The 16,249-nt window shown below is 35.6% G+C and overlaps 2 protein-coding genes across 3 annotated transcripts; both read left to right on the forward strand.

Annotated features, from left to right (window-relative positions):
- Nucleotides 1-9,183: 9,183 nt before the first annotated feature.
- On the forward strand, nucleotides 9,184-9,958 carry LOC120416670 (uncharacterized). The gene is made up of 3 exons (XM_039578485.2): nucleotides 9,184-9,350; nucleotides 9,408-9,531; nucleotides 9,723-9,958. Exons 1-3 carry the CDS (start codon nucleotides 9,239-9,241, stop codon nucleotides 9,844-9,846), a joined length of 360 nt encoding a protein of 119 aa, XP_039434419.1. The 5' UTR covers nucleotides 9,184-9,238; the 3' UTR covers nucleotides 9,847-9,958.
- A 3,390-nt stretch (nucleotides 9,959-13,348) lies between these two features.
- Nucleotides 13,349-16,013, forward strand: LOC120416672 (uncharacterized). Of its 2 annotated transcripts, XM_052707357.1 has the most exons (4): nucleotides 15,063-15,267; nucleotides 15,345-15,468; nucleotides 15,540-15,737; nucleotides 15,850-16,013. In XM_052707357.1, exons 1-3 carry the CDS (start codon nucleotides 15,174-15,176, stop codon nucleotides 15,661-15,663), a joined length of 342 nt encoding a protein of 113 aa, XP_052563317.1. In that variant the 5' UTR covers nucleotides 15,063-15,173; the 3' UTR covers nucleotides 15,664-15,737; nucleotides 15,850-16,013. The 2 variants fall into 2 exon arrangements, with proteins under 2 accessions (XP_039434421.1, XP_052563317.1); XM_039578487.2 differs by lacking the exons at nucleotides 15,063-15,267; nucleotides 15,345-15,468; nucleotides 15,540-15,737 and adding exons at nucleotides 13,349-13,601; nucleotides 13,662-13,785.
- The last annotated feature ends 236 nt before the right edge of the window (nucleotides 16,014-16,249 follow it).

Consider the following 16,249-nt stretch of genomic DNA (forward strand, 5'->3'; position numbering starts at 1 on the left):
AAATCGTAAATCTATGAGAAAAACTGCATATGGCAAAAAAGTCAATACCGTAGGCTTATAGTCCATGAAACTACCTATCTTTTGATCTATAGGAGTATGGGTGTTGGAGGCTGTTGCAAAAAGATATTGAGGTTTTAAAAAAATCAATTTTTAACAGTAATTTGCAAAAGCTTTGAGAAAAAATCAAACCAATCCTGGATGTCTATGGCAAGTCTATGGCTCATTTTGAAGTGCTTCAAAAGACCTTTCGAATGCATCTAAGAGAGTTGGAATTGATCAAGTTTTAAGCAAATTGGAGCAATTTTATGATTTTTCCGGATTTTTCATGTATTTTGGACCTCAAACTTCAATACCCGTTTCACCCCACTTCCCTTTGTCGTAGAGGGCTCAAATTTGGCATGAGTTCATCTCATGTAAAGACAAACAAACGCTGAAAGTTTCATCCAAATCGGAGCACCTCGATACGACCTGTTACACACTGGTGAAAAACTCGCTCTTAACTGCTTTATTCAAATGTTTGTGGGCGCCGAATTATTGAACCATTTTCTGTTGTGAAAATAATGTTGCAGCCCAAAAACAGTTATTGAAATTAAACAAAATAAGTTTGTTCCAAATTGTCTTCGCCTGATTTGTGAGCACTAGGGTGCCCAGAATATGGAACTTCTTCTCAAAACCTCGCTCCACAAGCTAAATACTGTTTCTTGAGCTATTTGAGGACTCGGGGACAAATATAAGCAAAATCGGTCAACATTTACCCATTGATACTCGAAAGTGAAGTTTGTATGGGGAAAATCGAAAAAATGTATGGAAAACCCAAATTTCTTACGGTTTGGTCTAAACGGTGCGCTACTTCCATCCAAATATTCCCTAAAGTGAGAATCTATGCATCAAAACCTTTAAAAAATCTTTTGGACTGAAATGCTTTAATATAAAATAAATTCAAAGTTTGCTTCTGAGTAAATTTTCAAAAACGTGAAAGTACAGACTCAAACTCACGGCTCATCGCCCAAGTTATCAAACTAAAAAAAAAACTCAATTCCTTTTGATGAACCAAGAATCACAATGCTGTCACCGTGGATGAGATCTGCTCTATCTCTGTTTGTCTTATCATCATCATCTTCATCGAGGACGACGACGCCGTTGGCTGCGGAAGTCTCGAGTGGGGCGCCATTCGAAGTGTCTGAGACAAAGATTGATGCCAGAAGGAAGCTGCACTTGTTTTACTCTTTTTGAAACCGTCAGCATTCTGATTGATGTTGCTGCTAGGATGTGACGACGAATACTCTCAAGTTCGAGAAGCTTCAGGAAATTAGTGCAAACTGAACGATAAACTAGCTAAAATATTAGTTTTCTAAATTAATTTGTTGCAATAAAAAGAACAAGTAGCGTCGTGATAACCAACTGACCGTCAATGTTCTATGTAAGCCGATAGCTTACTCCCTGAAAATCAAATAGAACTTTGTTTGCAAAAAATTGTTCTCCACCAAAGAATTGCACTCTTCGTTCAGTTATTGCAAAACTTTCCTGATCCGGATTGGCATAAATAATAATTTAGTCTTCTCCAATGCCACAGCATTGAGAGCTGATGGAGGTTCGGTTTGCAGTGCAAAATTCTTTCCCCAAGTTCAACACGTTCTACATACACTCAGCTGCTACGAAAATTGAAATGAAAATGCTGTTTTGAATTTTTTATTTTTCAAAGTAATTTTGCCAAACCATATGGTTTCAATTGAAGTAATTTCATAAGACTCAATGTAGCTAAATTTTACAACTGAGTGTCGCGAATACAAATTTCCAGCAAAGAAGCTCCAGCAGCCTTCGTGGCCAGTACATTTCAAAAGTTTCCAACTTCTGTATTCCCTCCATTCCCACAAAGCAAAAGTCGAATGCTGATATCCGACCGGAACAAGGTCAGACTGCCGGAGGGGGGCGGAAAAAAACTTTGCAAACGTGACTGATGGTCGCCCGGAACAGTGGACATTGTAAAATCATCATCTTCGGAGCGGTAGAGCAAGAGCTGATGGGAAGTGAAATCTACCATCTTCTAATGAAAAATTCACAATGTTGAAGGGGGTGGAACGGACAAGTTGTCCGAGGAAGATGAGCATTTCTTGTTCAAAGTTTTCAATCGACATGTCAAGTACGAAGGACAAACGTTGTAACCCTGGGGGAGTGGGATTTTATAGTGGAAAGGCATTAAAGGTCAATAAAAATAAGCTCAAAATTTGGATATAATAAATAATTATAAATTCTGCAAATAAGCAAAAAAAACTCTTGATAACGTGGAAACGTAACTATCAATAGTTACACGTAAATACTTAAGTTGTGTTAAAAAATATTTCTGAGCTAGGCCCTTTTAACCCTCGACACCCAACCCCGCCTCTTGACGGGCTTCGATCTAAAAAATCGCCAAAAATCATTTTTTCATCAAATTTTTGATATTTAAAAAGCATTGGAAAGAAGAACTCTTAAACTTTTTAAAATTTTAGGATTGGAAGATTGACTTGTTTTATGTGCCTGTGCCAATATTTTTAGGGGTCAACTTAGGCCGTGTTTTTCACTAAAATTTCCTATATTTTAAGTAAAAATATGTATGCAGTACTTTTTGTAGTGCCCCAGACTATGCCTCTATGCATTTTTTACAATTTAAATGATAATGGTATCATTCTATAGCGGAAAATGTGTAAAACACGCAAAAATTTAAAAAGAGACTGTAAAAACATGAAAAAGCTAGAAAGGCAAGAGGTTATAATAGGAGGTGGTAGAATAAGCCAAATACTATCAAAAACAAACATAAACTAAACATGATAAGAGCAAATTATAATACTAAAAACGAAACAAGAAAAACGTAAAACTAGAGAAGTAAAGTTATTCGTAGATCAAAAGTTGCTAAAAATGATTTACAGGGTTAAGAGTGTTGCAATCTCTATCATGAAATTTTCTCACCATGATCACAAATTTCTAGAGTTTGTCGACTTTTGTTGAGTTTAAGCGAAAAAAAAATGTTTCTTCTAAAATATCCATTAAATCCAAACCTAAATAAAATCATCTTTGCAAAGTTACGAAAATTACTGACTCTGTAATGTAACAAATATTACAAAAAAGTAGTATTTGTATATAGAACAAAATATTTCGGATAGTGAAATCAAGTTTCCTTCAAACTTTCTAACATATTTACTTTTTGTGTTTTTTCAGCAAATTTTAAATTTGAAACTTAGCTTTTTGTATTTTAATAAGTAGTAAGTATTCAATTGATGTTTTCATTCCAACTCTCTCAAACTTTAATCTCACATTCTTGAGCTTTCCTTCACCTGGTGTAGGCAGTTCATTTCCCCCTTGAATTCTATTGACTCAACTTTCCCGTCATTTATTCTATACCGTGCGTATACAAAAAAAAAGTACATAATAAAGCTCCGCGACAGCCGCTTGGGGAGCAGAAGGAAAATCCAGCGAATTTTTTCCGCTTGCGGCAGCGTTGAAAAGTGCGAAAGAGATTGCAAACTTTCCCGCCGAAAAAAAAACTGAACTTTCACCGGCAAAGGCGTGAAGGAATGTATACGACGGAAAGCCGGCGCGCGGGGGTAAAAAATAAACTGCAAACAATCTGGAAAAAGGAGTACAATCCTACACGTTTTTCCCGGAGGGGCTTGCCCGGATCGGCGACGACGACGGGTGAAACAGGTGTGACAATGGCCAGGCACCGTGGTGGAACTCGCGATGGAGAAACTTTTCAACTCGTTCATAATTTATTTAACTTCTGAGCAGAGCCCCGGTGGCACTTTTCAGCTTTCGGAAAATCTAGCCCCTTCGGTGTGGCTTGGTTTGAAAGATTGCTGAATAACGAGAAAAGTGCATCCAATTACCGGATGGTTTGCGGATTCTGCAAAAAAAAAACTTTGTGAAAGTCTATAAAAGTTCAAAACGTTATCCTAATTGAAAAGAAAGATTCATGCAAAACAGAGTGAACTAAGAATGTCCAATGAACAAAGGTGCAATTTCCCGTAATCAATTTTTACCGCTGAGTTTCTCCTTTTCTCTTACATGAAACTCCAAGGAACCATTCCTAGTGGTCGACATGCTGCCATACTTTCCACTAAAGTCATTTCCTGAATGTCCTTCCAGTTTCCGCGACGGTTGTGTAAACTATTTTTGTAGGGTAAATGTACCTAAGATTGTTAAAAAACGTTCATATTGAAGCAGTTGGGAAACATACAATCAATATTTCACTAAATAATAAACGAATAAACTTTCACGTTTGTGTTCAAAATAACACAGATGTTCACACAAAAATTACTTTTGTTCATTGTCCTTTTAACCATTTGTTTTCTCTTAAAGAAATGTGCAAAGCTACTTTTTCAAAACTTTTATGCGTAAAATCGTGATAAGTCGTGATGGTTACAAGCAAACCCCTTATGTTTCCATATAAATTTGTTTTGTAATTACCGTCAACTGGGGCGAATCGGGACAAAAATCTGAATAGGGACAGCAGTTTTTAAAGCATTCAAAAGCTTCAAATTAGGAAATCGAAGCACAAATTTAGTTGATCTTTATCTGTTCTAACCGAAATCAATTAAAAATATCAAAATGTAGTGAATGAACCTCTCTAAAAGAGCTGTCCCAATTCGCCCCATGTGTCCCGATTCGCCCCAGATGACGGTATCTTCTCTACAACTTTGTAGAACATTTATACACTTTAAAAAACCCCGGAAAAGATAAAAAAACACGAAATTTTAAAATAAAATTTTCGTTATAAATAAAAAATTACCCCTCTGAGTTATTGCAGATTCGAATAGTCATTAAATTTCCCATAAAATGACATGTCTCAAAATTTTATACAGTCAAATAACGAAAAATGGCAGAATTTAAAAAAATATATATATATTTTTTATTAAAAATTTGTTTTTTTCGTAATTCTGAGCACGCCATCAAATCGGGCGTCCAATTTTACATAAATGTCCCTTTGACACCAAATTACCAAACCATAATCATTTCATTATTGAATAACATGTCTTTTTTCGAATGCGTTTAAAAATGTCGTTTCGCCCCTCCGTCACGAGATACCAAAAAAACGGACCTCGGTTTCTTGATCAGGGACAAAAGTTACCCCTTAGAACAAAGTTTCATGCAAATCAAAGAGAGGTCGGGTCAACTTTTTCCGATTTCGTGTGAGTTGGTGGAGAATTATCCATTTAAAGCGTCGAAAGCGTGCCAACCGAGCAGTAGTGTTATGGGAAGGACTTACAATATTGTTAACGCGTGCTTATATAAAAAATATACTACATAAAAGACGGTTGACTATCAATGAATCGGATAGCTGGGTTAGTTAATACCAAAACTGGAATACAATATTGATTCAAGCGAATTTGGAAACAATAAAAAGAAAAAGGAACAAACATAAAACGCGTGTTGTTTTATTTTGTGTCCTCAACTTGGGTGAACGAGGTGGTGATGGTCGAGGCACAAAGACAACATTTACACATTAAAGTTCATTTATTTCACTAAATACAAAACAAAACAAGTCAAAATGGGCTGAGCCAAGAGCGCTGGCAGCGCGCTATGGCGGCTGAGCTTGTTCTGGTTGATTTTCAGCTCTTGTGACATCAACTGCGGCGGTAGCTTAACTTCCACCAGTGAGTCGAGCTGCCGAGGGACGTCCATATATTGCGTATGCAACATTTTTTAACACAATAACTTCGACATGCTCAACCGGCGGCGTGCCTTCCGGTCAACGACGATAAAGGAAGGACTGATATTGTCATTGCTAGCGAGAAAACGGACTTCCGAAAAACACGATCGATCCTGCGAAGCAACTACGTGGCACCGCTGCCCACAATGGACTCCACGAACAGTTCCCTGGAACATGGACTAAAAAAAAATCAAATTATTCGCTCTACAGCATTGCCTTGGCGTTCTCGATTGCGAGATTCCTACTCGAAGCTAAGTGTCCGAAGGCTTGATTGTTGAGGCAATTGCAAACCTCTTTTTACACCTTAGCTTCCATCCACCCCGGGATTCGAACTGACGACCTTTAGATTGTTAGTCCAACTGCCTACCAGCGACTCCACCGAGGCAGGACCCAGGGAGACGACTCCTACACCTGGACTGAGCTAACGACCTAACCTTTTTAGGTTAGTCCGGGGCCAACATTTACTTCCCGTTCGACGGAAGGCGTGATCAGACAAATCTCGTCTCGAAAAATGCCACCGGGACCGTCTGGGATCGAACCCAGGCCGACTGGGTGAGAGGCAATCACGCTTACCCCTACACCACGGTCCCGGCTTGGACTATAAACATAAAAGATTTTTGAGAAATGCAAAAATCGTTAAGAGGCCGGCAGCGATATTATGGGAAAGTATTATTTGTATTTTGCTAATACGCATTTTCTCTTTGATCTTTGGTATTTGGGGGTGATAATCCTCGCCCATGATCGCCAATGACCCATTTCAGACAGGAAGAATGTATCTTGTGACAAGCCTGCAGTAAAAAAAAACGTTTTTGGACATAATAAATCGAAATTTAAATAAAAATCGAAAAAAAAATTAAAGAGTTCTTCTAATGTTTTAAAGCGTTACAGATATTGCAGGACCAGATACTTTAAAAAAATGTTTTAGTGTTGAATGTATATTTCAAGATATAGTTTTAATGTTGTATAGGGGATTGTTTACCCTATATTATGAATTAGCGGCACAGAGTAGCTTTCCATGTTACACATATGGAGGAACAATGAAGTACGTTCGATTTTAAATGGCAGAAATATGAATATTAAATAAAGTTATTTCAATACCGTAAAACGGGGTGACTTTGATAGCCGGGGTGACTTTGATAGGTTTGCGATTTTTCCGCAAAATGAAGAGAACAATTAAAATACATAAGGAATGGTTTAGAAACATACTGACCATGGTAGAGAAGTGTTCAAAATACCTCAAGAAGAACTATTCATAAAATTTTGAAAAGTTTAAAAAGTTAGTTAACTATAGTTAAGAAAATGTTGATGAAATTCATTATTTCAAATATCTCAAAGTGTCTTGATTATCTCAATGAACATGATTTTTAATCAGAAAACGGAATGCATTTTCGGATTCTTTGGACAATTTTCCACTAGGAGAAGGTTAAAAAAGTTTGTAAATAATAAATAATATGTGTTTTTGAAACATAATTAAAAAAAAACTCCAAATTTAAAGGCAATTTCAGTTGAACAAATTTCATGTAAAATGTGAAAACTTGTGATTCGTGCTTCGAATTCAGTATAAAATGCAATATAAATCGATAATTTTACAAGCAAAACTAGTTTTAACAAATTTCAGGCAAAATTCCGACTTTTTAACAATTTTACCTAAAATTTATATGTATTTTGCTAAAAAGCTTATACACTTAGTTAACTAAATATAAACATTGATTTTTTTTCTTAAAAACTATATCAGCTACTTTAGTGATGGTACATTTAGCGTACAAACAAAGTTTGAACATCTTAAATATGATTTTAACAAGAAAAACTATGACTATCAAAGTCACCCCGGAATTAAAACTAAGAATTTTTAACGTAACTATTTTTCTAAACATTATTGAAAAAACTTTTTTTTCCGAATTAGTGCATGGACTTTGTGTGATCAACCCCAGTACATGTTTTAAAAATAATAATCTTGAGAAAAACCTTACCTGTTGGAAAATATTCTAAAAACAAATTGAAATCCTATCAAAGTCACCCCGGTTTACGGTACGCATTCCAATCACTCGCAAAAAACTGACCAGCATACACAGAAAAAAAAATCATGGTAATATTACATCTGGGAAGGGGTACATCTTTTATGTCAGAAAAAAGGTGTAATTTTACCTCTGGAAATGTGTAATTTTACCACTTTTCTGTTGTAATGTCACTTTTTCAGTCTAAATTGAGGTAAAATTACATCATAAAAGAGGTAATATTCAACCTTCCAAAATTAAAGCTTCCAAATTTACGTTATTTTTTTCTGTGTATCGAAGTCAAGCTGATTGTGAAAATGTTTTGACCACCCACCATCTCGCTGTGGCAGCGCGAAAGTAATTCAAACTTGCAAAGACAAAGCTCGCACCGCCCGGTGTGCTAGGGAACATCCACTGCCGCGTGCACGTGTCACTGATTCCCTCCCTTGGTTGGTTGGAGGCAGCAAAATTGCAGAGATGTGAACGCAATTTCCTGCTGGGCTGCGCGGGCTTTCCTCCCAAAGCACAGCACGTAACTTCAATTTGGCGCGCAACTTCTCCATTTCACTTCGCAGTTTCCATTAGAGGAGGGCCGGAGTTGGTTGGTCTACAATGGAATCTCGTCAGTGGCAATTTGTAGAATGTGAAAAATCAGGCAGGGAAAAAGTAGGAAACGTCTAACACTAATTTTGTCTAATGAACCTGGGAAATTGGGAAATGGCCTGTAGGCACGAAATGTCAGTTGAATGAATAATTAATTTATTTTATTTGTCTCGTTTAATGGCTTAATTTGAATTAGGTTTGATTTGGTTGAATGAGCAAAATGTGTTATTTAAGCTGTCAACAAGCATTTATTCTAATTAAAGGTAAAGGTTCAGATACTTTTAAGATTTCAAATCAATATAAATCGCATGGTTGAATAAGGAAAATTGTGTTCCTGCTAATATGAATACCAAATACAATCTAATCTAATGGAGCAAAGTCTGGTCTAGTTGATCACATCGACGGACTCTTCAGAGCAAAAATAAACAGAAAAAGAGTTTGACAAAATCAGCTCTGATGGCTCATACATGCACGTGTAATCAAGAAATTAAACATCTGATACAAGTTTGCGATGGCAATGCTCTAAAAATAGAGATAGATAGAACAATTCCAGCGAATGACATCGAATGGAAACCGCCCGCCACACTTTTCTCTCAGAATCTGATTCCATGCCCCAAATACTTGATTAATTCTTGGGATAGAGATTGTTGAAAATAAATGTAATTAGTTAAGTTAATGAAGCATGAGGATACAAGAGCTAAATTCCAGCAAATTATACAAACGACGTTTACCAAAACATTATTTAGCTTTCATTTTTATTTGCATATAAAAAAGAATTTTCGAAATCTCAACATTATTTGATAACCTGCGTCGGATCAATGTAATCATTTCTCCGTACTTGTTTTTGTTTACTCATTTACAGATAACACCAACCAAGCAGACTACTAGTCGTCCCGAATGTACCAAATAAAAACCTACCACTCAGTTTAACTCTGTCTAAGCTTTTAACAAGATCATGGAAAAATTACGAGGACTAACGCTGCTCTCCCTTGCTGCAGGATTCCTAATAATAAGTTTTACCAACAGTGAAGCATACCTGATGCATCTGAGAAATGCTACGAATAAAAGTTCGTTTGCCATTTTAAGTTAGCAGTGGAGCAACCTTAACTGAATCAACCTTACAGACTTTCCCGGTGAATGTTACGACGCCGCGACGAAGATTCATTTTAAGCCCAATACCACTGTTCAGCGGCCGCTTCGGTGTGAGAAAATGACGTGCTGCGAAGATTTCCAGATAACGTTTGCTGGGTAATGGTTTGAATTATCCACAAAAATACATAAGTACACTTCAATTACTGCGTAAAAATTACATTTTAAATTATTAATGAGGATTCAACTCAACACTACAGGTTATTGATTTGAATAAGTGTTCTAAGGAACTCTCTCAATGATCTGATATATAATTTTCTCAACATTCTTTTTTCTAACATATTTTACAGATGCGGCGTTGGTGTTGTGAACTCACCAAATTGTACCAAAGTTGGCCAAAACTTTACCTTGCCCTATCCGGAATGCTGCAGAAAGTACAAGTGTATGATGAACGGAAAAGTGACATTTTTGTAGAAGAAATAAATTTTACCTGCTTCAAGAAAGATTTAGAAATAAGTACAAGTTTGTGTTTCAAATTTAATTTTGTTATAAAAACTCCTTCAATTGATAGTTTGAAAAAAGAGAATGACATTAAATCTATCGAGAATTTAAAAACAGGGATAAGAGACGGTAACATAGAGTGAAACTTTCGCAGCTGCGATAGCATACTTCGCAGCAACTGTAACAGAAAGTTTAACTCCATGTTGCATTTCAAACATCTCGATAACATAACGGATTTTCATTCAATAACCTTTTTTTACAATCCAGGTTCTACCTTTTGAGATAACTTTTGATGAACTTAGACTTTGGCCTATTTTGTTTAAAAGCAAGCAATGTTATGACATTTTATTGAAAAAAAATGCGTTACGCAGCAATCATTAGGTTTAAAAAAAAAGTTAAAGCGAAAATAAATTTTCATATGAAAAAAATCTTTTTGGGTACGTCGAATTATCACAACAATTCAAAATAATTATTAAATCGACATCATGCTAATGTTGTCGAGTACCTAGACGACCCTAATAATATATTGCTTATTGCGAGATAAAATCACGTTTCTCGATCGCTGTGAATGACAGGAGATTATTGCCGCCTAACTACCGCAGTGTAAAAATCAGCAAGTTGAACTGAAATTCTGCATTGATTTGGCTGTCAACTTGATTTGTTTTGAATATTTTCCAAAAAGTCAGCTGAAAACTCAAGGCAACCTTTGACAACAGCCAAAAATTTGTTCTGCGGTTGTCATGCGGCTGTCATGCGACCATTATCTTGCGGTAGTATCACCGCGCGTGAACTCTAATCATTAACGCCCGCAGTAATACTAAAACCCATAAAATGAAAAGTAATAGTCTGACTTAATTAATATTGACATACAATCTGGCGGCTCTTTTGAAGAATTTTTTTTTTATAATCTCTTTGATGATTTTTTTTTAAACTATATGTTATGCACAGGAATTTTTTAGGTAATTATTTCTCGACCTCCTCCGATTTCAATGAAACTTCGTAGACATGTTATCCTACGCTTATATAAGCCATTGTTATGTATATGGTGCCAGTTTCACTCGATAGTGACATTTGAGAAGGGCGTAAGTGTTTTAAATATATTTGTATTTCGTAATTTAAATATTGCTGTATCTTTAAGCCGTTGCATCATATTAAAAAGTGGTCGAAGACAAACTTGTATGAAATTTTACGGGCTTTCCGATAAAAATACACTGAAAGAAAAAACAAGCCACTTTTATGAGATTTTATGCTGTTGAGGTTTAAATGTCAAATTTGAAAGTAAGCCCACAATTTTTTTTCGTTCAAATTTTTGTGAAAATAGCCTAAGATGATACAAAAAGACTCACGAAAAGTGCAGGATGGAGCAACTCACCTAAAACAATTCAAAAATCGTTTACTGAAACTGTTTTTTTTTTTTGACGAGCTTTTCGGTAAAAATATTTACGAGATTGAAAAATTAAGTCTGTCATACAGAAATTGTCAAAAACCATCAAAAACCCATTTTTTTCAACATTTTTATTTTATTTTATTAATTTTACAAGGATCGGACTTAGGACAGTGGTCAATATGAAAACTTTTATGTAAAATTGTCTGGAAAATCGATTCCCGTATACGGATTTCGAAAATTTTGACGTTAGAGACTTAAAAAAAACAGTTTCAGTAGAATTGTAAATTGAGTTGCTCCATCCTGAATTTTTCGTGAGTCTTTTTGTAACATCTTAGGCTATTTTCACATAAATTTTGAACGAAAAAAAATCGTGGGCTCACCTTCAAATTTCACATTTAAACCTCAAAAGCAACAAATCTCATAAAAGTGGCTTTTTTTCATTCAGTGTATTTTTTTCGGAAAGCCCGTCAAATTTCCTACAAGTTTGTCTTTGACCACTTTTTAATACGATGCAACGGCTTTGAGATACATTAATTTTAAAAATACATAATACAAAAATATTTAAATAACTTCATAGATCTAGGGTTTTTTCTCAAAATTTATTTTCCCTAAAAGAGCACGCAGCTAACAACATCTAAACATAGAAACATGTACCCTCCCTGTAAAGGCTTATGAATTGATCTCAGTTGAAAGGTTCTCCAAATCTCTGAATTACAAATGTAACATCCTGGAGCAGAACTGTTAAATTCTAATAAACACCAATTGAATTGAAAATTAAATAACTTACGCCCTTCTCAAATGTCATTATCGAGTGAAACTGTCTCCATATACACAAAAACGGCTTACTTAAGCGTAGGATAACATGTCTAACAAGTTTCATTGAAATCTGAGAGGGTCCGGTACAACCGATTCCCTATTTGACATGGAATTGTTCTATACATAATACGATGATTTAAAGAATTCCTTAACATTATACGTAGTTTCCTTAAGCCTAGTATAGACAACCAAACGTGACAATTGCTCAACGATACGCTTAACCTTGCACGATAAGGGTATAAATTCATCGAACAGCTTGCAGAGTTCTGTTAGTTTAATTTTTAATCCAAGACGATTAATTTACTTCATTTATAGTGATGACCAGCATGAAAGGATTAAAGATAGCAATTTTAGCCATTTTTGTTTTTGTGGAATGTAAAGCTTACGTTTACCTTTTACCAAATGCAACCAACCCAGGTATTCGTAACAACATTGTTTTAAGTTAAAGTGAGTAATAGAAATTCTATCTAATGTTTTTTTTTTGTGTATAGACTATCCTGGTGAATGTTACGATCCAGAAAGTGCAATACGTGTCCCTATTGGAATAGCCCAGTTCAATGGCAAATGTGAACGTTTGGATTGCGATGCCGATTTCTCTTTAATGTTCAGCGGGTAAGTTTGTAGTTACACGAAATACATATAAAAAATGGTAATTCACCGAAACACACTATTTTCGAAGGTTTGAAAGTTTTTTGTTGCTGGTCAAAAGTGAAATAATGGAGGCGCATAACGACAGAAGCTTCTAGTCTAATTTGAAAATATTTATACTATAAATGTATTCTTGTTTCACAAAAAGTCTTCAAACTACATTTTAAATAATTTCTAGAAGCAGACCATCGTTTATTTATTTATTTTTTTGTTATTTGAAACAATGCCACTTTAAACATTATTCATTCAAAACTCACTCCAATCGCAGCTGTGGCGTGCTCGCCCTACCAGAGGGATGTACCTTGAGTTTGGTGGATTACAGCAAACAGTATCCGGACTGCTGCCCGCAACCCGTTTGTGACATCTCTAAAATATGCAATCTGCACTACAGCAATGGCGATGGGCCCCGATATCCGGGAAAGCGTTAAAATTATTCATTTTCTATCGTTTTCAAAAATAAAGTGTAATTTAGAATAAATAAAATAATATAGAACAACAACAATTGACCTAATTCCACTTGCGATGAACTACAAGAACATACACAATTTAATGACATCATCGCACGTGCTCATCGATAACCTTTCCGTTGAATTGAGAAACGACCACCATGTGCCGTTCGTATACCTAATCACTTGCTTCCCGTAAGCAAAACGTCTTCAGCGGGCATCAGCTTCTCGTTCAGCGAAACTCGACGTCGCTAATCAGTTTACGTTGTACAGCATTCAAAACTGGTTCAACTGGTGTTGATTGAATATTCAAAGAGTAAATATTTTAACGCTGGAGACAATGCATAGCTTAACAGTACTGGGATTACTTATCGTAGGCTTAGCCTGTGCTCAAGCTTACACCTATATCATGTTGAATGCAACACATTCAGGTGAAACGCAAAATTTTACTCTTTTAAAATGAATGTTGTAACCTCCTTCCATTCGTTAAGATTACCCCGGTGAGTGCTACGACCCAAAAACGAAGATTCATTTCAAACCTGGCGAAACTCGTCAAAGGCCCTTCTGCTGTGAGGAAATGGCGTGTGGCAGTGATTTCTCCATCGATTACTTCGGGTAAGGACTAATTGTTATGTAGAGCTCTGTAAGCAGGTGTGTCGTCGTTGAACACATTCTAATGAGCTTTGAACATATTCCATACAAAGTGTCCGGAACGTTACACAAGTTAATATCAATTATGAAAAATAATAATAACAATCTTGAAATCGGAAGCTTGATACTAAGTAATTTTTAAATTATTATTTTGAGTCACTTACAATTTACTTAAAACTATTCAAGAAATTCTTGAAATCCTTTTTACCTTAAATTCTTCAAAATCATTAATTATAATAACAAACATGACCAGTGACATAGATGTTAAATGACATAGATAGTGAATGTTAGCTAAAGAAAAAAAAACTTAAAAATAAGATTTGCAACCAATATAGTGAATATTTACATGTTTATGTCCGGTATAAAAAAAAACAATAAAATTGGCATATTGACCAAACTCGTATGGTGTCCATTTTTATGTCCAGTCCATGAAATTTGATACCCGTTAGGTTGGTCAAAATCCGGGCTTCCTCGGGGTAACCCCCTGAAATTAAAGATTGGCACATCACTAGGCTTAATTTTAAATTTGAGCTCATTCTGACCACGGGAACCGATCCCTCTAATCGCTTGAAGTTCGTATTGGAATATTTTCAAATAAATCAATTTGCTTTTCGTTTTTATTTTACCATTTGAGATCATCTTAACATACAAGTTAGAGATTTAATCACGCTAAACAATAATTTACTTTTTCGGTGTTACTTTGAATATTGGAAAACAAACGTGATTCAAAAACCTAGATACAATGTCAGATTTATTTAAATACAATGTATTGATTATCCTAACTAAGAAAACTCAACCTCAAAAATCCCCTAGAACTCACTTTTCCACTTTATTAGAATACTAGTTTGAGACAATACCTTTCTACCAACAAACTAATTTCACAAACAAGAATCTCAACAGTAAACAAGTATTGATCACCTTCCCCCTTAGTTCAGTTTAGGATCGCTAGCAATTCCGATGAACTCATACTGCATAATGCGGTATTTGTTGTCAAACAGATAATATGTAAATAAGTATGATAAATTCGATAACTAAAATATTCTGTGTTGCTTTTTATTTTGTTGATTAATTATTTTATCATTTATTCAAAAAAAATACCTTAAGAAACTTTAACCGAAAGTGATCAAAGCTCTGAGTGATTAAATTAAACATTGCTGTCTCAACCCTAGCATATTAACCTTGTCACCGCGATCGTCGATCGCCGACTCGTTTCGGCTTTAAGCCGACTGGCAATGACCCTGCGAACTCAGTCTGGTTCTGGATGCAGCCGAGATTAGATCTTCTGATCGATCGCAGTTTACCTTACCGGTTATAATCTTTCCACACGCGAAGACGAGCTGAAAAAAAAAACGATGAAGACATTCGGTGTGATCATCTTGCTGGTTTGTTGTGCCATTGGTGGCTCCTTGGCTGCCGAAGCTGTGCTTCAAAATGCTGAACATCCAGGTATGGTGACTCCGTAGGCTGCTGAAACTTTGGATTAGAACAATAGTTTTACGTGTACCACATTATCCACATTACAGATTACCCTGGAAAGTGTTACGACGAGGGTACCCAAACCGTTGTTGCTCCCCTGGAGTCGGCGAAACTTCCCAAGAGTTGCACCAAAGTGTTTTGCTCTACAAATCTCTCGCTGACCTACACAACGTAATTCAGCAGAATGTTTTGATTTGAAATTTTGCTGATAACTGAAATTGGATTATTTTTTTCTGTTTCAGTTGCGGTTCCGTGCTCGTGAACGATCCTCACTGCGTGAAGATCGAGCAAGATCTTACCAAGGATTTTCCCGAGTGTTGCCACAAATACAAGTGTGAACTGGAGGGTGTTGTTACTTATCATTAGATCAGATTTTACTTTTGTTTGTCTACATTATGAATCAACCTAGCGATCCTAATAAAAAAAAAGTATATTGAGAAGTAAAAACATTTTGTGTAACTTTTATTCAACGATAATTCACATCACCATAAAATATCTGACAAAACAATGGTAAAAGGAATTTAATACATTAAACGATTTTTATATTTTCAGCTGTGGTGTCAAACTGGTCGCTATGAAGAACTGCATGGATGCTGGTCAAGACATGAGTCTTCCCTACCCGGATTGCTGCAAAAGGTACAAGTGCAAGATGGATGGAAAAGTGTTTTACCTGTAATACGATTAATGAAGGAAGAAAATAAATTACATCCAATTAATTTGTGTAATTAGGGAAGGGTGGGGCCACTCAACATATCACAAAACTTTGAACTTTTTGCATGAGCTTAAACATTTAAGAAACAAGATTCTTATTCATATCAACAGTTGATTTTCTGTAAATTATAGCAATTTGACAAATAAGAAAACTGTACCGTTCTATTTAAAATAAAACAGGTATAGAACGGGAATTCTCGGGAAACCGTAATTTTTTTAGCATCTCGATTCGCGACAAATT

Source organism: Culex pipiens, chromosome 2, assembly GCF_016801865.2.
Source record: "Culex pipiens pallens isolate TS chromosome 2, TS_CPP_V2, whole genome shotgun sequence".
Taxonomy (NCBI): Eukaryota; Metazoa; Arthropoda; class Insecta; order Diptera; family Culicidae; genus Culex; species Culex pipiens.